The sequence below is a fragment of the Salminus brasiliensis genome, chromosome 7, assembly GCF_030463535.1.
Source record: "Salminus brasiliensis chromosome 7, fSalBra1.hap2, whole genome shotgun sequence".
NCBI lineage: Eukaryota > Metazoa > Chordata > Actinopteri > Characiformes > Bryconidae > Salminus > Salminus brasiliensis.
Genome location: NC_132884.1, coordinates 42,550,449 through 42,572,487, shown reverse-complemented (window position 1 = coordinate 42,572,487; position 22,039 = coordinate 42,550,449). Strand labels below are relative to the sequence as shown.

At 38.5% G+C, this 22,039-nt stretch overlaps 1 protein-coding gene across 2 annotated transcripts in view; it reads left to right on the top strand.

The window, feature by feature from the left end:
- Positions 1-19,932, top strand: part of matn4 (matrilin 4) — a 45,241-nt gene extending 25,309 nt beyond the window's left edge. The window contains exons 13-20 of one of the 2 annotated variants that reach the window (XM_072684925.1): positions 1,680-1,802; positions 3,238-3,360; positions 4,836-4,958; positions 10,750-10,872; positions 11,288-11,701; positions 13,345-13,497; positions 15,047-15,151; positions 18,941-19,932. In XM_072684925.1, the coding sequence (XP_072541026.1) occupies positions 1,680-1,802; positions 3,238-3,360; positions 4,836-4,958; positions 10,750-10,872; positions 11,288-11,701; positions 13,345-13,497; positions 15,047-15,151; positions 18,941-18,999 (1,223 nt within the window). In that variant the 3' untranslated portion in view covers positions 19,000-19,932. The remainder of the gene's footprint in view (positions 1-1,679; positions 1,803-3,237; positions 3,361-4,835; positions 4,959-10,749; positions 10,873-11,287; positions 11,702-13,344; positions 13,498-15,046; positions 15,152-18,940) is intronic. The other variant, XM_072684924.1, reaches the window with a different exon arrangement.
- Positions 19,933-22,039: the final 2,107 nt, after the last annotated feature.

Below are 22,039 nucleotides of genomic sequence, written 5' to 3'. Positions count from 1 at the left end.
AGTTCAAGCGCAGTTGGGTTATGCATCAGGACAATGATCCAAAGCACACAAGCAGGTCCACCTCTGAATGGCTCCTGAATCCTATAGAGATGCTGTGGCAAGACCTTACACAGGCAGTTTGTCCTGAAATCCTCTAATTTAGCTGAATTACAACAATTCTTCAAAGAAGAGTGGGCCAACCTTCCTCCACACTGATGTAAAGACCTCATCACAAGTTATCACAAACGTTTGATTGCTGTTGTTCCTGCGAAAGGAGGCACAACCAGTTAAATGAACCATTTTTCACATGGGTGATATATTGTTGTTTATATCGCTGCTGTCCAGTGAAAAAACATGTATCTAATTTTATCTATTTTAGTTGTGTTCATAATTTAAACTCTGTAGTTGCTTCTGTACACTGTATTAGAATTATGGATGAATGGGCCAATAGAAATGGTCTGAATGACACTATTTTACAATAACTACCATTGAAAGTTAAGAACATTTTTGCCCTCTATTGTAAAATCACCATTATGGAGATACATGTTTTCATTGGACAGAGACGCTATATATTATTACATTTTTAATTGAGAAGTATACCGTTCATTTCTACTTAAACATAAAACACAATATTAATAGTCATGCAACCTCTGTTTATTGGTCTTTTATTGGTATATACAGTAATTTACTGGTTATGCAGTACTGGATCAAATGTTTATAAGATGATGATCAGCACAAAATTCAACAAGTCAACTACATGTATATATATCTGCAGACTATGAATGGCATAAAGTCCCAACAGCAATGTGAAAGACTAGTGGAGAGCTGGCTGAGACATGAGAGCTGTGATTGGCAGTCGACCGTATTTCACCATAGTGATTTCTGAATGCTCTCAAAGTTCAGATATTAGTACTGTGTTTAAATCTGAATAATAACTTCTTTACATTATAATTATAATAATCATTTCTTTGCATTCTTTGATCAGCTGCAAATAGTTAAATGAACCATTTATAAATAAATGATCTAAATAGCAAATATTTTTATTTGGAATTAAGGGGAAATGTTGTTATGAAATACAACACAAATGTTAACTTCCCTTAAACACACTGCCTATAAACAGTAAAACCAAAGAAACTGATCATAAAGGATGGTATCTTCATTTTTCCCAGAGCTGTATATATATATATATATATATATATATAGATAATATAGTACAAAAAGAGAACACTTGTTTGAATGTGTGCTGATCACCATCTTACAAACATTTGATCCAGTATTGCATAACCTATAAAGTACTGTATATACCAATTAAGTATCAATTAAGCCATTCTTAATCAGCACTGACTGTGCAGCGTCTACTTATTCACACTCTGCACTAATTACAATTCTGCTGAAAGAGTCCAGAGCGGTTCTAGACTGAGTTTCCCTGGTGAAACTTTCACACAATTAACTAATAAGTCAAACACAACACATTTATTCATTCATTTGTCCAAAAACATCTGAGCCTGTGAAAATAAAGGGACTGTGTGAGAGTTTCACTGAGTAAATCCACCTTAACAGCAGATCAGCAGATCATTTAACCTCCATCTTTAGAGCTCTTCACCAACCATAATCAATGATCAGTCCTGCAGCTTATTAACGGCACTGCTCACTTCTCTCCTCTGCTGCTCTGTCTGTCATTGTTTCTCTGCCTGTTCCAGTGATCGACTACTGCTCATTCGGGAACGATAGCTGTGAGCACGAGTGTGTGAGCGTCCTCAATGGCTTTTACTGCCGCTGTAATGAGGGATACACTCTCAATGAAGACAAGAGGACCTGCACAAGTTAGTGGGGGCCGCAAATCAGCCCGCAAACGCACTCAAACACACATATACACAAACACACACACATATACACAAACACATAGGTGCACACTCTGCACATTTGCATAAAAGATCAGTCTACAGTTATTTACATATTTCTTGCTTTTTACTGCATAATTAATCTCCACACACCTGACCTCAGCTCCACCCACCTGTCATCAGCTCCACACACCTGACATCAGCTCCATCCACCTGACCTCAGCACCCGTCATTCTTCTACTCTAGAACAGTGGTTCTTTGGTAGGCAAAACAACCCCATCTCTTATACCCCAGTACAAGCTGGGCGAGGTACCAGGAGTATAAAACCAAGCTAGTTACAGATAAATGTATAAAATGAATCGAATCTGCTCGTCTTGTTATTTTATTAAAAATAAAGGGGCTTCAAGTGGTTCTTTCTATGATGCTAGAGTGTGAAGAACCCATAAATTGGTAAAGAAGCTTTTATTAGGTGAAGGTTTTTTGCTGAACCATTAGCAGATGGAAGAGTAATTTAGAGAAGTCTAAATGACAGAGAAAGCTATTAAATAATATATTAAGGCTGTATATGTTTTTTTTTTATGTACACGTTGCTGTCATGCAAAAACCTAAATCCATTTGTGACATTTTCAGTTTTGGACATAATGTGAATCTGTCAGTGGTTCTCATGTTGAATGGACCAATAGAAATACTCTAAAATTAATAAGAATAAAATATGCTTATATTGGCTTCCATTGATAGTTAGGAAGGTTTTTTCCTTCTCCTGAAAAGTTGCCGATTTGGAGATGATCGCTGATTCCAAAGCCTAGGCTGAATTTCTCGGCTGCTACATCACAGAAGGCTGTTCCTTTGCATACAGGCCCGAAGTAGGAGCCCACATTCTGAGCAATTTGGAGGATGCAACCGAAGCTGATGCAACTGATGTAGAGTATTATGGTCTTCATATTGACTTTAGAGTCTAAGATTAGAGGATCTTTGAATTTTAGTCTTTAGTTCTTGAGTAAACCGTGAAGCTCTTTTGTTAGTCTCTGTGGATAAGAGCGTCTGATAAATGCCGTAAATAGTGGATTACCCACAGTTCCTTGTGCACGATGCTCTTCCAGAGCAGAGTTTGTTTAAAAATGTCAGTTTTTCTAATTATAATTTATTATCTGTGAAAACAAGTAAAGGCGCATAAGTTTCCCAGTTTTCATAGGGCAGTCAATCCGAGGACCCGCCATACCTCGACTGCAGCCTAGACTTTGGAACGCAGCTGATGTTAAAGCTTGAGCACCTGAGAACCACTGGTCTAGAACCATCCTATTTTCTCAAGAATATGAACACACAGAAAGGCCGCATCTGATTCCATCTTTTAGTCGTTTCTTTTAGCGCCGCTCACTCTCTCACTCTCTCACTCTCTTACTTTGTAAACCTGTTCCAGTGATCGACTACTGCTCATTCGGAAACGATAGCTGTGAGCACAAGTGTGTGAGTGTCCTCAAAGGCTATAACTGCCTCTGTAACGGTGGATATAAACTCAACGACGACAAGAAGACCTGCACAAGTTAGTGAGGGCCGCAGACCAAGCCTCCACTGCATTACACTGCATGTTGTACTACCGTGCATGGAAACTGCATGTGAACATGAGTGCCGTTACATGCCGGGATTTAATGAGAGCTCTGTACAGTCAGGCTTTCCTAGAGACTCCTTCTGCAGATCTGTTCAGCCATAATAAGCTCATGAGTCTGGAGCCGAATAGAAGTCTTAGTTCATTACAGCAAACTTACTACTATTACAGATTCACACTTGAGAATAGGGGGCGCTCTACTGGGCGATATTTCCCGCTGTGTTATGAATGAGATCCTTATATTATTCAGTGAGCTGTAAATGTACACTATTGCGTTCTCAAAACATGATATTGGCCCCTTATTCGAAACATATTAAAGGGTAAATCCACTGTTCTCAGGATTTCTGCATGTACGCTACATGTCCAAATATTTGTGGACACCCCTTCTAATAAATGCTTTCAGCTACTTTAAGTTTCCCCCATTGCTGACAATGCACACACAGCTTGTCTAGTCCCTGTAGAGAGGTACTGCCAATAGAATAGGACTCCCTGGAGCAGATAAACATCAGCCTGTTGGCTTAGATGTAAACAAAGTCATTCAGAGATCAGAATTGTTCAGAGTGGTGGCGAATGAGATTAGACGTCTGAACCTTTAAAAGCTGCAGGGAGAAATAGAAGCCTGTGGTGATTCGCTACTATTTTACCATCACCAGCTTTTCATTTAAAGCTCAGAACACAAGTTTTGGCTGGTTTGGATAGTTAATAAAATGGAAAATAAAATAATTTTTTCATATTGTAGTCATGGTGACGAATTGGCGAGTTACCATGTAGAGTTACTTCTACAATAAACCACAATGTCACACCAAAACTGCCACTCTGAATGAGGTCATCTCTCTGAATTATGCAGAAGTTTTGAACAAACTGTGGAATTGTCCTTTACTTTAAGGCAGTGAAAATAATCTATGAGAAAAATCTTCATGTTTGATGCTCTTGAAACATTTTTCTCGTTAGTGTTTGAGGTGGCATGTGCCTGTTTTATATTTTCCTACCCCTTATTTGTATTTTTAAATGTATGTTTAAGAGATTCTGATTGCTTGTTTTTATGAATGACCCTTGTACAAAACAAATGCTACCTCAAGAGCTAACAAGCATTGTTCAATTGGAGTTTGCTGTTCTTGAATATTTTCTATTTTCTAATCACTCTACAGTTTCTGTTTGCAAGCATATTTATCATCACTGCCTCACAAAAACCTTGTTTCCCAGAACAGCAGCTTTACAGGAGAAAGAAAAAAAAACTTTCTCAGCCTATTTTTTGGAGCATTTTGGACCTATTGGTCCATTTATTAATAAATACTGGTACAATATAAATAACAATTGTCAAAAAGTGAAAAACTACAAAAATGGAGATACAAGGTTTTGTGAGATAGCCACAATACAAACCACTACAACCTGCTCTGTCTTTATCTTTACAGTGATCGACTATTGTTCATTTGGGAATCACAGCTGTGATCATGAATGTGTGAGTGTGCTCAATGGCTTTTACTGCCGCTGCAATGAGGGATACACACTTCAGGAAGATGGGAAAACCTGCCAGGGTATGTTTGGGGCTAAAGAAACAAGACTTCCTTACCATTTCATGATGTTCATAATTCATAATGTTCGTAATGTGTCTGCCTATTTGCATTTGTTTTGCAAAAGAGCTCTTGTGAAAACCTGAAATCTGTTGAGCATTGGTTCCCAACCCTGGTTCTACTACACCACCTTCAAACCCGCAAGAAGGGTTAATAATGAGCTGATTAGCCGGATCAGGTGATCAACACTAAAGCAGGGCAGGAGGTCCTCCAGCACCAGATTAAAGCATATTATTATCTCCCTGGACAAAAAATCAGCTACTTTGCTTGTTTAAGGTGGTAGTAACTTCAGTTATTTGACGATATTTTATAGTATCATGATAAATTTTGTTATCTATGCTTTTCTTAGCATATGGAGGAGACTGTTAGTGCTTAATAAACACTGATCAGCTGCAGGTTTCATTACTAACAGTGTAATTAGACTGGGTTCATTAGATGAAAAGCAGCAGATGTTGAGTATAAATCACTGTATTCAGTACGGGAGAGGATCTGAATAGTAGTTTATAAGAATCTGTAGCTACTGATTACATGTCGCAAAAAAAGTCTTTCAATATCATGATATAGTATTTTTACCGTATCGCCCAGCCCTAAGCTGGCTTGTTTCACGGCTTGTGAATGAAAATTGCTTCGCTTCCAGGCTAGAATTGCATCTAGAGGTCAGCGCAGGTCACTGTCACCACCAATTTCTGAAAGAACACTCCTCAGGAAACAGGCCATCAGCATACTGAGCAGAGTGGCATTCGAGGCCTTAGCTTAGTTCTACTTTTTTTGTTAAGGGATCTCAAAATCTTATGTGTTTTTGACCAATCAGAGCACAGATCCATCTGACACATGCTCAGTTTCAGCTTTTCAGAAGATGTTCCTCACATTATCTGGCATGTTTATTAGAACAGAAGTCTCAGGGACTCTTTGCCCTTCAGCAGGTTAGTGCACTTTTCCAGGGGTTTTAAGAATGTTCAGGATAAACACAGGAATACAAGAGAAAACACCACATTTAATGTTCTTCCCAGGCCTGAGTTCAGCCAGTGGAGCAGCTCCAAAACAAACGTTGTTTGCCGGCTATTGATTCAGCAAAAGCTCCAAAACAGTGAAATGTATTTTCCAGATTTTCCATTTTTTCAGGTAATAAACAACACCGAATGTAGTTAGTGAGGAAAATGTTCAAATGAATTTGATTTAGCAGAAGAATAAACCTGTCCGGGACTCGAGTTCAAAACAAAGTTATTATATAATAATGCTGTGATCGTTCCGCTCTCGCATATTTTAGCGAGATCTTACGTTTACGCAGTGTAACAGCTTTGATATTTTACTTTTTACAAGAACTTTTAGAGAATCTTATCTTCAAAGACGAAGATGAATTTGATCAGTTTTATCGGTTTCAGTGTTGCTCTTGGGACATGGATACATCCATAAATCAGGCCAAGAGAAAGAAAAGCTGAAGTTATGTTTGTATCACAAACCTGAAAAAAATGTTTTTTCCAAACCCTGGGTTGAGCCTTTTGGGTCATTTTGCTTCATTTGCTATTCCATAATGTAGCAGTACCCTTTCAAACTAAACCGGTAGCATTAGCCTCATTTGCCTTAGCCTCAGATAGCAAGCTAAGCTGTTGTGCTACATTGTTGGCAAGTGTTTAAGATGTTTGCAATTGTTTCTTTAAATTCCTATACAGTAAAAAAAATGTATTGCACAAGAGTTGCAGACCAAACTAAATCAGATATTACCTTTTATTCAGCTAAGCTAACACAACTCAACTCTTGTGCTCCAGTTTCTAATAACAGCTGAAACAACTCCAGTTCAGTAATCCATGGTGCTGATGCTGAATCTAAATCTGTTGAATCTGACATTGTATCGGTAAAGAAAAACATTATATTTCATTTTTGGTACCAAAAAAATGTTTTACAGGAATTACTGGAGAAAAATAACAATAAACTCAGCAATCCGGTCAGTATAAAAGTATAATCAGCCCAGTTTAAATGATATACTTAATGGTTTAATACTGGCTAGAAGTATTGGGACACCTGTTCATTCCATGTTTTTTCTAAAATCAAGGATATATTTTGGAGATTTTGGAGGAGCATTGCTGTAAGGATTTGATTGCATTAAGTGACAAAGACAATAGCGAGGTCATGATGTTGGATGATGATCACCACCCCACCTCATCATCCCCAACTCATCCCAAAAGTACTGGATGGAGCTCCACCACCATCATTCCAGAGAACACAGTTCTTCCACTGCTCCACAGTTCAATGCTGGGGGGCTTTATACCCCTCTAGCCCACCCCTGGCTTTGGGTATGGTGCCAGTAGGTTCATGTTATCTGCTTCAGTGAGTCCTATGCGTTTGACAGGGGACTAGACAAGCTGTGTGTGCATTTGCACATTTGTGTCAGCAATGGGTGCACACATAAAGTAAATGAGTGCATTCTTGAACATTTGGACATATTGTGTAAGTCCTTGTCCTTTTCCACTGCACAGACATCTGGCATGGCATCATCCCAACCATGTGAGAGATTTTTGAGTGTTTGTTTAGCTGTAAGAACATCTGGAGACAGAAAACAAAAGGGGTAACACACACACATAGGCAAACTGCTGATTTACTGCTTTGTAAAGTGCTTGACTGTGCCTTTAAGACCTTAAGCTGAAGTTAAATGTATAATCTTCCACATTCCAGCACTCCTCAACTGCCCTTTCCATAGTCAGGTGTTCTTTATCCAAATCCAGCAGCCTTCTTTACCTTCTCTGGAATGCAGGATCAGTTCTACTGTTGCTGATCTATTTATCCAGACTGAAACATACAGTGCCATGCAAGGGTCTTTTAGATTTTTTAATCATTCAGGTTCTTAGAAAGACAAGCTGCAAACTTGAGGAAGTAAAGTCTTGTTGACTGGATCAGTGAGAGTTGTCTCTAATCAAATGGATGGACATGTCCTGCCGCTAACAAGGTCTTTACAAATGTTGGAGTCAGGCCAATTACTGGACCTGGGTAGAATCTAAAAACCATATTCAAGAAGCTATTTGGAAAAAAATTTTATTCCTGCTTGGAAATTGGAAATGAGAATAATGATTAAAGTGCTAATGTCCTTATAAGACAGATTCTTAATCCTTAACCCTATCAAACATCGAAAAATCTTTACCTTATGTTAAGGTTCTGTTATCTTAAACCCTATTAGACCTAAAGCCTGACAGTCATAAAAATAAAGGTTCCTAAATGGTCCTTGGCTTAAATATGCAGTGGGAAAAAAACATTAACTTTATGTTGAGGATATTAAACCCTCATATCATACGTAATGTCTTACAGGCATAAACAAAGGTTCCTACATTAAAACATACTACTACTAGAACACTACTAGAGTTGTAGAAAGATATCTAATAGGAACAGACCTGGTACCTCATGTAAAGGTTTTTTAATCTTTAAAAATCAAAGATTTGTGAAATTAATATACATTTCACAAATTGATGTTACAAAGCAGCTTTACAGAAATCCTGGGCCAAGCCTCCTTTGTGCAACCGTGGCAGGAAAAACTCCCTCAGATCAGAAGGAAGAAACCTTGAGAGGAACCCATCCTTCTCTGGTCGACCCCAGACAGAATAGCAAATAATAAATTGTAACTAATAATAACATTTTTAATAATAAAAGAGTGGGATAATGAAGAGCTGTGGCTAATGTGAGAGTAGGTCATGACCCTAACCCGAGGGGCATCTCAATACATGGGAAAGAGTTCAAAAGAAAACAGAAAGGAAGGAAAAATAACAGGGTTAGGAGGATTCACACAGCGGGAGAGCATGGACCAGAGGGTAGGCAGTCAGCAGCACCCAACCACGAAAGGACTCACACCAGTATCAAGCAGACAGCGGGGGGGGTGGGGGTTGGGGGGGGGGTGTTTACCCATTAAGAGGTTTTCCTAGAACTGCATATCCAAGCCAAGAACCATTTAGGAAACTTTTCTTTAAGACTGTAAGTCATATATTCGAACATGAGTGGGCATAAACTATGGTAAACTGCTCTCAGCGTTATTTTTTTCTTGGAAAAAAGGGATTACTGTTTGTGGTAGAATGGATTCTTAGTTGTACCCAAGTTTACGTAAAGTGCAGCAAATAGAATCTCCGGAATCCTAAAACTGATGGGCTGCTTTTTTCTGAACAAATTGACTTGGCAACAAGAGTGGGCTTAATCCATTTCTGGAAAACAGACCCTTTACGCTTCCTGTACTTTATGGCTTTATACGCAGCTTGAAACCCTTTTTCTACTTATCTTGGATGTCACCAAATACATGTTCCAATGCAAACAGAGGCTGCTTTTCTAAAGTCTACATCAGATCCGCAAACTCCTGCTTTTCTCCCAAATGTCACATTCCACAAAACCACCATTTATCGCAACGTTTGAACGGCGACTTTGATAACAGAGCTTTTTGTTGCCACAGTACTCCAGTAAACTGGCTTGTAGACTTTTCCAGTGAAATGCCAGCCAAAATCATCACTACGGTCCAACTGAAACTATTTGTTTGGCTCCTAATTTCTCTGTACTTGCATGTATCCAAAATACATTATACATGTTTGTGGACACCCCTTCAGCTACTTTAAGTTGCCCCCTTTGCTGACACAGATGTGCAAATGCACACACACACAGCTTGTCTAGCCTTTGAAGAGAAGTACTGCCAATAGAATAGGACTCTCTGGAGATGATAACAATGGACCTTTTTGGACCATGCGTCCTAATGCCAGGCGTGAGCTAGAGGGGTATAAAGCCCCCCAGCATTGAGCTGTTGAGCAGTGGAAGAACTCTGTTATGTGTAAATGATGGTGGAGGAGCTCCATCCAGGACTTTTGGGATGAGTTGGAGAGTTGAGGATGTTGAGGTGGGTTGGTGATCATTCAACATCCTGGCCTCACTAACACTGAAATTCTTGCAGCAGTGCTTCGCCCAAAATCTAGTAGAAAGCCGTCTTCCTTGGACATTAGAGACAGTTACTCTGACAAAAGCAGGGTCGGATTAATAGGATTAATAGCCTTGATTTAGAAAGGAACACTGAAAATACATTACACATGTTTGTGGACGCCCCTTCTGCTACTGTAAGTTGAACCGATTGCTGACAGAGATGGTGAGCAGGTGTCCCAATACATTCGTCCATATAGTGTAGCTAATATTAGCTGCACTGTAAAAGTGCAAAATCAGGCCAGCTTAAAATGATGCAGTAACTGATTACAGAGCATGAGCAGATGTCCAAATACTTTTACATAACGTGTATGACCAGAGGCACTGTAATGAATCCATTACATTGAATTAGGCACTGTACCTGCTGATGATCCACAGCTGAAGGAAAGTAGCACTGTCCTAGGTGAAAGAATTCCAGTAATCACTTATAACATTATTGCGATCATGGGTAAACCTAAAGACAAGAATGGGAAGTTTTTTAAAAGTTGAAAGCAAACTGAAGACGTTGACTCTGGAGTGGTGGAAAATCATAGAAGCAAACTTGTGTTTTAATACCCTTGATATTGGAAGAAACAATGAATGAGCAGGTGTCCTAATACTTTTGTCCATAAAATGTAGTTCTCCAAACCTATGGTTGGGCACCATTGTTCTACTGGTTGCAGCTCAGTCTTAGACTACTTGGCTGAGCTTTTCAGTGCAGAATGAATTCAGGTCGTAATTTGCACATATTTTGGAACAACGTCAAGATTATTGATGACTTGCTTTAGAGAATCTTCTTTAATTAAATAGAATTAATGTCTGTGTCGGATTGTGTCTTGTGCAGCGGATGACCTGTGTAAGGTGGTGGAGCATGGCTGTGAATTCCAGTGTGTAAGTGCTCCAGGTTCTTATTATTGTAGCTGCCCTGAAGGACATCTTCTGCAGGACGATGGGAAGAGCTGTGGAAGTGAGTACTAATTCTACTTACAATTTCTGAGGTTCCTTTAGATGGTTCCACATTCCACTATAGGACTCTCTGAAGTGCATAAATATATGAGACTATTGGCTTTATGCTGCCTAATGCCAGGTGTGGGCTGAGTTGAGGAGATGGGGTGAGGTGGGGCGGTGATCATTTAACATCCTGACCTCACTAACACATTGCAATGCTGAATGCAATCAAATCCTCACCGCAATGCTCCTCCAAAATCTAGTTGATAGCCTTCTTCCCTGGACTATAGATACAGTTACTCCTTTAGTACCTTTCATAAGATTTCATAAGAAACAATAAATGAGCAGGTGTCCCAATACTTTTGTCCATATCGTGTACATTCCAGTACAGCTACATTTTGTGAGTATCATTACATACTTTCCCGCTCTTCCAGGCTGCAGATCATCCAACATCGACCTGGTCCTCCTTATCGACGGCTCCAAGAGTGTCCGGCCCCAGAATTTTGAGCTTGTCAAGCAATTTGTCAATCAAGTTGTGGACCAGCTTGACGTCTCTGGCCATGGAACACGCGTGGGTCTCGTCCAGTACTCCAGCCGAGTGAGGACCGAGTTCCCACTCAGCATGTACAAGAGCAAGGAGGAGATCAAGACAGCTGTGATGAAGGTGGAATACATGGAGAAGGGAACCATGACTGGGCTGGCACTGAAACACATGGTGGAGAACAGTTTCTCAGAGGCTGAGGGCGCCCGCCCAGCCTCCAGGAACATCCCACGGATTGGGCTGGTGTTTACTGACGGTCGTTCTCAAGATGACATTACAGAGTGGTCCAAGAAAGCCAAGGAAGCAGGTGAGCTGGACAGAAGTGTGATTTATCAGTGTTTGGGTGCCAGCAGGCATGTTCGCAGATAGAAGGTTTGAGCACCTACCCTTTTGATTGCCAGATCTGATTTGACATAGATGCATGTTTCTCCAAAATGCTGGAAATCTCTTTCATAATTTGCTTATTTTGAACAGCCAACCATGGTAACGGCAGTAAATCACACAAACAGCACATCCCAGTTTATGATTTTCGGTGGAAGACGTCTTGCAGAATCATCAAACCTTAACAGATTTGTACAAAAATTATTAAAACTAAATATTTGTAATTTTGCCCAAGTACCTTTTCAAAATAAAAAAAGGTATTTAACTGTTCTTTCTGAGTTAGATTGGGATACAGTACCATACTTTCACTATAGTACAGTTTCAGCTCTTTAATTGAGTTAGATTGGGATACAGTACCATACTTTCACTATAGTACAGTTTCAGCTCTTTAATTGAGTTAGATTGAGATACAGTACCATACTTTCACTATAGTACAGTTTCAGCTCTTTTAATTGAGTTAGATTGGGATACAGTACCATACTTTCACTATAGTACAGTTTCAGCTCTTTTAATTGAGTTAGATTGGGGTACAGTACCATACTTTCACTATAGTACAGTTTCAGCTCTTTTAATTGAGTTAGATTGGGATACAGTACCATACTTTCACTATAGTACAGTTTCAGCTCTTTTAATTGAGTTAGATTGGGATACAGTACCATACTTTCACTATAGTACAGTTTCAGCTCTTTTAATTGAGTTAGATTGGGATACAGTACCATACTTTCACTATAGTACAGTTTCAGCTCTTTATTTGAGTTAGATTGGGATACAGTACCATACTTTCACTATAGTACAGTTTCAGCTCTTTTAATTGAGTTATAATTCATAATTTGCTTATTTTGAACAGCCAACCATGGTAACGGCAGTAAATCACACAAACAGCACATCCTTTACTGACCGTTTCTTTCCTGTCTGCTCTTCTTCGTTCTGCTAATCTAGATTGCATGGCTTTAGTAGATACACTCGAGTCCACATGAGTACCAGATCAGCAGAGTCTAGCTTCACTCCAGTAATCTGACCTAAACACAGCCTCATATTTTTTTACAAACTGACCCCAAAACACACAAGGTCACACACATCTGCTTTAATCCACATATTTACTGACTAAGACACTGTTGCAGTTTATTGTTTACTTGTTAAAACCAGGGCTAGTTTATTGTGGTTGCCAGTGAATAAATCAGTAAACAGTTTATTTAAATAAACAAACAAATAAACATCTAGACCAAGCTGGTCAAACTGGTTATCTAGTTTGGTTAAGTTGATCGATCAGTTTGGTCATGCTGATCATGGTGGTCAAGCAGCTTGGTTGACTAGCCTGGTCATGTTAGTCAAGCTTGTAGACCAGCTAAACCATCAAACTCAGATTAAAGCAATCAATACTGGTCAAGAGCTAAATTGGTCAACCAGCTTAACCAGCTTGGCCAGGTTGAGCTGACTAATCAATGTAAAAATGACTTTAATAAAATAAAATTGAATAAAATGTAATAACATAAGTTTTATTATATCCCTTTGCCTCAAGCTGTAAGAGGACATGAAGCATAACTGAACTACACGTATGCTGTTTTGCAGGCATCACTATGTATGCTGTTGGTGTGGGCAAAGCTGTGGAGGATGAGCTGAGACAAATTGCATCTGAACCGCTGGACAAACACTTCTTCTACACCACCGACTTCACTGCCATTAGCCAGATTGCAGAGAACCTCAAACTCAATGTCTGTGCAGGTAAGAGAAGAATAGCTCAATAAAAGAGAAAAACATATCACCAAGCTCTGCTGGGAGCAGACTCGAGCATAGAGCGTGGGGCTGTATTTCTTCAGAGATAAGTTGTTCTGTTGCACCATCTAGAGGACACTGAGGATATTTCTATAAGCTGTTTGTAGTCTATTGCAATACATGGGTAAGAAACATTGAGGCATTGCGCGTTCTTACTGTTCTTAAAAGCAATAATATGCAAGATTTGTACAAATATCATTAAAACTAAAAAAATTTAATTTTGCCCAAGTACCTTTTCAAATGAAAAAAGGTATTTTAACTGTTCATTCTGAGTTAGATTGGGATACAGTATCATACTTTCACTATAGTACAGTTTCAGCTCTTTAATTGAGTTAGATTGGGATACAGTATCATACTTTCACTATAGTACATTTTCAGCTCTTTAATTGAGTTAGATTGGGATACAGTACCATACTTTCACTATAGTACAGTTTCAGCTCTTTTAATTGAGTTATATTGGGGTACAGTACCATACTTTCACTATAGTACAGTTTCAGCTCTTTAATTGAGTTAGATTGGGATACAGTATCATACTTTCACTATAGTACAGTTTCTGCTGTTTTAATTGAGTTAGATTGGGATACAGTACCATACTTTCACTATAGTACAGTTTCAGCTCTTTTAATTGAGTTAAAGCCATTTACACATTTTTGTTTCTACAGCTCCACTGACCATATATGAGCACTGTGTAGTTCTATAACTACACCAGCGCAATGCACACTAACAGTCAGTGTCACTGCAGTGTTGAGAATGACCCACCTCCAAAATACTACCTGCTCTGTGGTGGTCAGTCATGTGGGGTCCTGACCACTTAAGAACAGGATGAAAAGAGGCTAATAAAGGAGTCTGGAACTATAAAGGATTCAAGGATTCAAGGATTCAAGGAGACTTTATTGTCATTCGCATCACATGTGGTACATGGGGTGGAACGAAATTGTGGTACCCAAGGACCCAGTTTTACCCAGACAGCAGTACTTAAATAAATAAAATATACATAAATATATAAAAATATATGTAAAAATGAAAATAAAATACAGAGAGAAGAGCATCAGTAAATGGAGAAGGTAGCAGCAGAGTGTATTTAAAGTGACTAGTGTCGTCAAAGTGTCGTTGCAGTGGTTCCACTAAGTGGCGTTTAAAAGTCTTACAGCTTCTGGAATGAAGCTGTTCCTCAGTCTGTTCGTTCTACAACGAACAGACTCCTAAACCTCACAGTGCTCCTATACGGTCAGATAATAGACAATGAGTGTAGAAACAGAGGTGGTTTTAATGAAGTTTATGTGCAAATTAGTCAATACAAAAGTTCTTTACCAATTAAAGGTTCTTCTCTTCTCTTTTATCTCCCTCAAAATAGTTCTTTACGGACCAAAAAATGGTTCTTCTGTGGTGTCACTCAAAGAACCCCTTGTAGCACCTTTATAGGCCTTTTAAAGAGGGTTGTACAGGTTCTCTGACAGTGGTGCCTCTGTTTTCTCTCTTTCTCTGTATGTTTTTTCAGAGGAGAGTCAAGGTGAGATTGAGGTGAAGAACCCTTGTGCCTGTGAAAGCCTTGTGGAGTTCCAGCAGGCTACTATGACCACTCTGAACCAGCTCAATCAGAAACATATCCTTTATGGTTCTTCCTAATCCAAATATTCTCGACAACATATTAACATATTTAAGAATAATTCCAAATTACGTTTTATCCATGGGACTTGAACCAGATTCCGATAAACCCTCACTGTTCCTGTTGGTGTAGCCTTCCCCCCTGCTGCAGTGGACAGGCTTTAGACAGAAGCTGTTCTGTACAGAGACTGTAGTATGTTAGTGTGTCTGATCTGTGACCCACTGGCCCCTGGCCCCTGGTCTGCTTCCTCACTGCTGCTTCAATGGCTCTTTGTTATCTAATATTCTCCCAGTCATTCTCACATATATCTAGCCTCAAAGAAGCCTTTGTCCAGCTATAGACTCTAAAAAGAGACATCTTCCAGTGACAGCCGGTTGTTATTATTATCAGTAAAGTTGAGTCAAATATGTTAGTATAGTGCTGAAACACTATACTTATTCACCATGTGTTTCATAATATGCAAGATTTGTACAAATATCAGTAAAACTAAATATTTTTAATTTTGCCCAAAGACCTTTTCAAATGAAAAAACATATTTTAACTGTTCATTCTGAGTTAGATTGGGATACAGTACCTTACTTTCACTATAGTACAGTTTCTGCTCTTTAATTGAGTTAGATTGAGATACAGTACCATACTTTCACTATAGTACAGTTTCAGCTCTTTAATTGAGTTAGATTGGGATACAGTACCATACTTTCACTATAGTACAGTTTCTGCTGTTTTAATTGAGTTATATTGGGATACAGTACCATACTTTCACTATAGTACAGTTTCAGCTCTTTTAATTGAGTTAAATTGGGATACAGTACCATACTTTCACTATAGTACAGTTTCAGCTCTTTTAATTGAGTTAGATTGGGATACAGTACCATACTTTCACTATAGTACAGTTTCTGCTGTTTTAATTGAGTTAGATTGGGATACAGTACCATACTTTCACTATAGTACAGTTTCAGCTCTTTTAATTGAGTTAGATTGGGATACAGTACCATACTTTCACTATAGTACAGTTTCTGATGTTTTAATTGAGTTAGACAGTTATAAATACTATAAAGTCACATTAACACAACATTAGACTGTTGTTATGCTCGAGAGTACTGTTATAATCATTGATATGCCTAGCAGTAGAAATAGTAGGAATAATAATAGGATAATAATTGTAATGATGATGGTTATGTTATGATAATGATTAGATAATATTACAACAAAAACAATAGTAATAATAATTCAAAGATTATTAGTTAGAGTCCATGTAAATGAAATCTTCAGGGTAGACTGTAAGAGTCAAAGAAGCTTTAGCTGAACTTCAATAAAAACAGCCTTAGTTTGGGTCTGTTGGTGGGGAATGGTGGAAGCCTTTACCAAAGGTCTGTGCTGACCTTTCTAGGATATTGATTACTGTATTGCTTATTATTGTGTATTTTTCATCTTTCCAGTAGAAAGTAAAATTACAGTCTACTCCTCAAGAGTCATAGCAACACAGTAAAACAGCACTGTAGATAGATAGATAGATAGATAGATAGATAGATAGATAGATAGATAGATAGATCACTTTATTTATCCCATGGGGAAAGTCAGTTTTTACAGCAGCAAAATCAAACAAGAGAGCAGCATAATAAAGGCACTAGTAGTAAGAAGCAGTGCAGTAATTACATTAATATAATGTAATATACAGAATGAATATGAATATGCATGAATATACAGAATATTAATATGCATTTTTATAATGAAGACTACAGCATGTGTTTTATGGATTTTACTTTACTTTAGAACTCAGGGTTCAGATACTATAGCTGCCAAACAGTGAGCAGCCATGCATGGGTTGTTCCAGGCTGTAATAAGAGGAGGCAGTGGATATCGTATCCAGAGTGAAGCCACCCTCACCACTCTGGGAAGGAGAGGTTTGTCCAGTTTAGTGAACAGGGCTGTACTGGTTTGCCAGTTTGCTACAGAAGTAGTGCTACTCAATGTAGTTTGTCAGCTTTGTTGTAGTCCTGCCTGGACATTCCCAGGCAGTTCACTGCATTGTAAAAACCTTTTATTATGAACGTCTGCTTGTTTAGATGCTCAGTAGAGCATCTTTTTACATACCTTTAACATACATTTAGCAGAATATCGGTGAGCTGTGCATTGAGCATTGAGTGATGCTGCTCCAGCAGTCGGGAATGAGGTGTCCTCACAGCAGTGCTCTAAAATCTAGTAGAAAGCCTTCCCTGGACAGTAGAGACAGTTACTCCAACACATCTTTGTTAATAACCCTGATTTTAGAAGAAACAAATGAAATGAATAAGCCACTGTCCGAATACTTTTGTCCATATATGCTATCTATTAAATTCACTCATCTTTATTTTAAACCTAATTCCTAATTGGGTCCTAATTCTCATCCTACTTGTAATGTCTCCCTCTGCTGGCGTCAGGGGGAAGCTCATGCACAGGTCATGTGCTTCAGTGTGAAAGGGCTTAGGGCCGAGGCTCGTCCCCAGCACACAGGTGCTGTTTATGATTGGACTGATTAGGACGTCTCTTAAGCACCTCAGTTTTGGGTCTTCTGGGTGAAGTCACTGTCACTTTCTAAAAGTTGTTGTTGTTGTAGTTGACCTGCTGCCATGTTCTGACCAGGATATCTTGAGATATTAATTATGGGTCTGCCTGTCCTGATGATGTCCCTCTGCACATGCAGTCTATATCAATCCATGTTACACTAACACTAGAGTCGTAGCAGGTAGTTAATAAGTTAAACCTCTGTAGGTGATCTGTCAATAGTGTGTTTTTTAAAAAGCATTGTAATTTAAGTGAGACTAGAAAGTGTAGTGTTAACATGAGCAACATGGCATACATGTAATATCACACACTTTGAAACAGTGGCTCCGTACTTCTGGATTCCCCTCTTCAACACCACATGTTTTCTATTGGGTTCAAATCCAGAAACTGAGAGGTTCATGGTAACAGTGATTTTGTGCTCTTGCAGCTATTTCTACATAGATTTTAATGGGACTATGAATGGGATCAATATCTTGCTGAAAGGTCCACCCATGGCTAGGTTTCAGCCTTCTGTGGCAAAGGCAGACACACTTTGGGCTAAGATCTCCAGGTGTTTCGAGAGATTGGTTATGACATCCACATCCAGAATCCATGGACCTCTAGCAGCAAAACAGCCCCAAAACCTCAATGATCCTTTACCAGATTGTGCTTTACTTTAGATACAGTCTCTTCTTTTTAGTAAACACGATGCTGGGGACTGAAAATGTAAATTTGATTGCATTGGTTGCTCCAATGACATTTTGTAAAGTTCAGGTGTGTTTTGTGGCTTCTTTCTTGGGCGTCTTTCAAAAGGTTTCTGGTTATGGAGGCTTACGGGGAAGAATAGAGGCACCTTTCTTTAGTTAGCATGAAATAAATCAATCATTAAATAAGAAAAGCAAAAAAAGCTTGGCCGTCCTTATCCTCATACAGGTCTGTCTACCATGCCCTGCTTCAAAAACTCTCTCAGCACTCTCAGTCAAGTCCTCGTAGTTAACAATAATAACACAAAAGTAAATAATAAACACAATAATATTTGTACCTTTTTATTAATCAGTCATAAACCTTCATTAATTAAGTGTTGGACATTAGTACTTTGGGAAACACTTTCCATATTTTATTTCACACATTAATTTCATCTCATAATGAGATTGCGAGATGAGCCAAAACTGTAAAACTCTCAGTCAAAAAATGTAATGTCATTTTTTTGTCAAATCTGTCTAATGAAGCCTTTTCTCAGCAGTTTCCTTAACTCCTTGCTACTGTCAGCGATGACTGTGCGATTGGAGAAGCTGGAGCATCAGCTGCTCACAAGAAAATGAGACTGTAACATCATCTACCAGCCTGTGGGCTTTAGGTGCTGACCTCCCTTTGGCAGGCACTCAAGTGATGGCCTTGACTGGTTCCAGAAAGAGTTCTACCAAAACCAACGTTCTGTGGGTGCAGAACATGCGAGTACCTACATTCAGTTAAATGTCACTGTGCATGACTCTCTACATGCACCGGCATTCAAAATGTGACTTCCCACTTGTCATTATGCCCTATTTATACTTGATCTGCTTTCTGCTATGAGAGAAATATTTATGGTGAAGCTTGTCTCAGCGCTTGTACTTCTTCGTAGTGTACTGTACGCTCAGTGAACTATGATTCAATAAGGCTGATTTGGAATTTCAGTGGAATTAAACATATAGAAAGTGTTTGGGTAGTCATGCCAGCGTTGGTCATTTGAACTAAAACAGTCTGTAAATGAAATACCTCTGCTTCTGTTTGTGTGTGGGTACTGAAATCACAGTTAGGTTTAGAAACACCTTACAAAACAATAAATTTTCCATGTACAAACTTAATACGTCATGTATCGTACACTTTACCTTTAACTACAACAAGGCCAAAGCAGTTTTGGCCATCGCTTGAGTGCCTTGATAGCATTGTGATGGCTTTTAGTGGACTGCAGATAGATTGGAGATTGAGTTATGGAAAGAGACAAAGCAATCAAAACCAACTGCGACTAGTTTTAGCAGTTTACTTTTAGACTAAATGGGATTTTCAGTGGAAAGTCTCCAGTGAAGCCTTTCTCAGTTGAGAATATCTACCTAAAGTAGCCTTATTTTGTTTTTCGGTCATGTGAAAATGCCATGTTTTTTAATACCCTCTGTATTTTGTCCTTGTGCTTTTATATGTTTTCTAATAATCCTTTTTGTAATGTATGAGAATTCTTTATATTATTTCACCAGATGAAATAAAGACTTAACTTTTCAGAGTGCTGTTGTTTATTCTGATGCAGAAAAGTATAAAGGCCTTTTCAGAGTGATGTTGTTAACCTCCTAAAAGATGAGTTTCTGACTCAGAAGTCTTTACAGCGGTGGTGAATGGAACTAGGCGTCGCCATGACAACATGAATATAGACACTCTATTTCCTACATGTGTCTTCTGAGTTTTATATGGAATGATGATGATGATGATGATGGTAAAATCGTGGAGAATTTCAACTAATACAGTTTTAAGGAACAATTTTGCCACACAGCGTTTCCTTAATGTATCCTTCCACCAGGATTGAATTTTAAAAAACTAGAGCCAAACTCTTCTTAGAACTCTAGTAGAACAGTGTCTCAGGCACAGAGATGTACAGTAAGGAAGCAGAAGTACTTTACTACTGTACTTAAATACTAAAATACTGTATCTGTATCTACTGGAGTATTATTTTTTCTCCTACTTCCTCTTTTACTTCACTGCATATTTTGGAGGAGTTTAAAACTTTTCCTCCGTTACATTGTGTATGTGCTGCATCGTCACCAGAGTGCTGACTCCGCCTCCCGAAAGATAAAACAATGGCCTTCAAAAATGCATCCTTGAATATGAACAAACATATCAAAGTTACAAATATAATACACAAATGGCACACCAGGTTGAGCTATCAGTGATCACTAATTAGCTAAGCTAACCAGCTAGCTAGCCATAGTTCATGACTACATAACACAGTTCTTGTACTTTTATTTAAGTAGTACATTTTACAATAAACTACTGGCAATACTTAAGTACAAAAAATGTTGAATACTTTAGTACTTTAAGTACGGTGCTTTAAGAACACTTCTACTTCTATGACAAAGCTGTGTCTCTAGTAATTTATACATGTCTGCTCAGGCATCAGGCAGCGTCTTCATCACCGTTAGGTGAAGAACTTTCTGTGAGGAGCTTTTTTTATTAGAGCTTCAGACGTCTGCTTCCCTTCACCTCCACTGTAGTAGAGCTCTGACTGGGGGAGGTTATCTAGAACCCAGCGTTTCACACCAAACCCCTTAAACCCCCCAAAACCCCCACTCTGAATGACCTTTTATATCTGAAACAATTAGAAACCTAAACATAAACTAAACAGAGAAACCTGAACTCCAGAGAAACGCTGGCTCATACATATGTCTTATTATCTAGACTAAACAAGCCAAAACATATATTTTTATATTTAATTTAGTAAATCCAAAAATAGCTTTTAAAGTTGTTTCTCATAAATGATACTGATAGTTAACATTATTTTATAAATACAAAAATATGTGTACCTTTTTATTCATCAGTCATAAACCTTCATTAATGAGAAGTCTTGGACAGTAGTACCTTTTTTTTTCAACATTTTATTTTACACATTCATTTGATCTCATAATGAGATTGTGAGATGAGCCCAAACTGTGAAACTCAGCAGATTCAGAACGGGAGGCAATTAAACCAAAACTGATACACAAGTTAATTTGAACAAATAAAATATTTATATATTTAAATATTTATTTATTTAATCACAAATAATCAATTATCTTAAAACAGGGCCCTAATGCCAGTGCAACACTCTAAAAAGTCAGCTTTTACACAGACAGCATTCTCAAAGTACTGTTTCAGAAAAATCAACCAATGAATCTGATGCACACCGTACACACAAAATTTTATTGGTTTTATTGGTTTTATTGTAAAATATTATAAAATAAAGTCAAATTTGATGCCTTGATACACCAATCAACCATAACATGTGAAGTGAAGTAAAAAAAAATACAGAAAGCAAGTGAACAGTCAGGTCTTGAAGGTGATGAAGGAGGTCCTGAAGCGGGAAAACATGACAAGCGTAAGAATCAGAGACACTTTGACAAGAACCAGGTTGTGATGTTCTAGATAAACGACTGGGTCAGAACATCTCCAGAACATCAGCAAGCAGGTCTTGTGGGGTGTTCCCAGGATGCAGTGGTCAGTACCTACGAAAAGTGCTCCAAGAAAGGGCCAATCGGTGAACTGGCGATTGGGTCATGGGCAGCTAAGACTCATTGATGCTCATGGTCCAATGGACCAATATACACTATATGTCCAAATGTTTGTGGACACTCCTTCTAA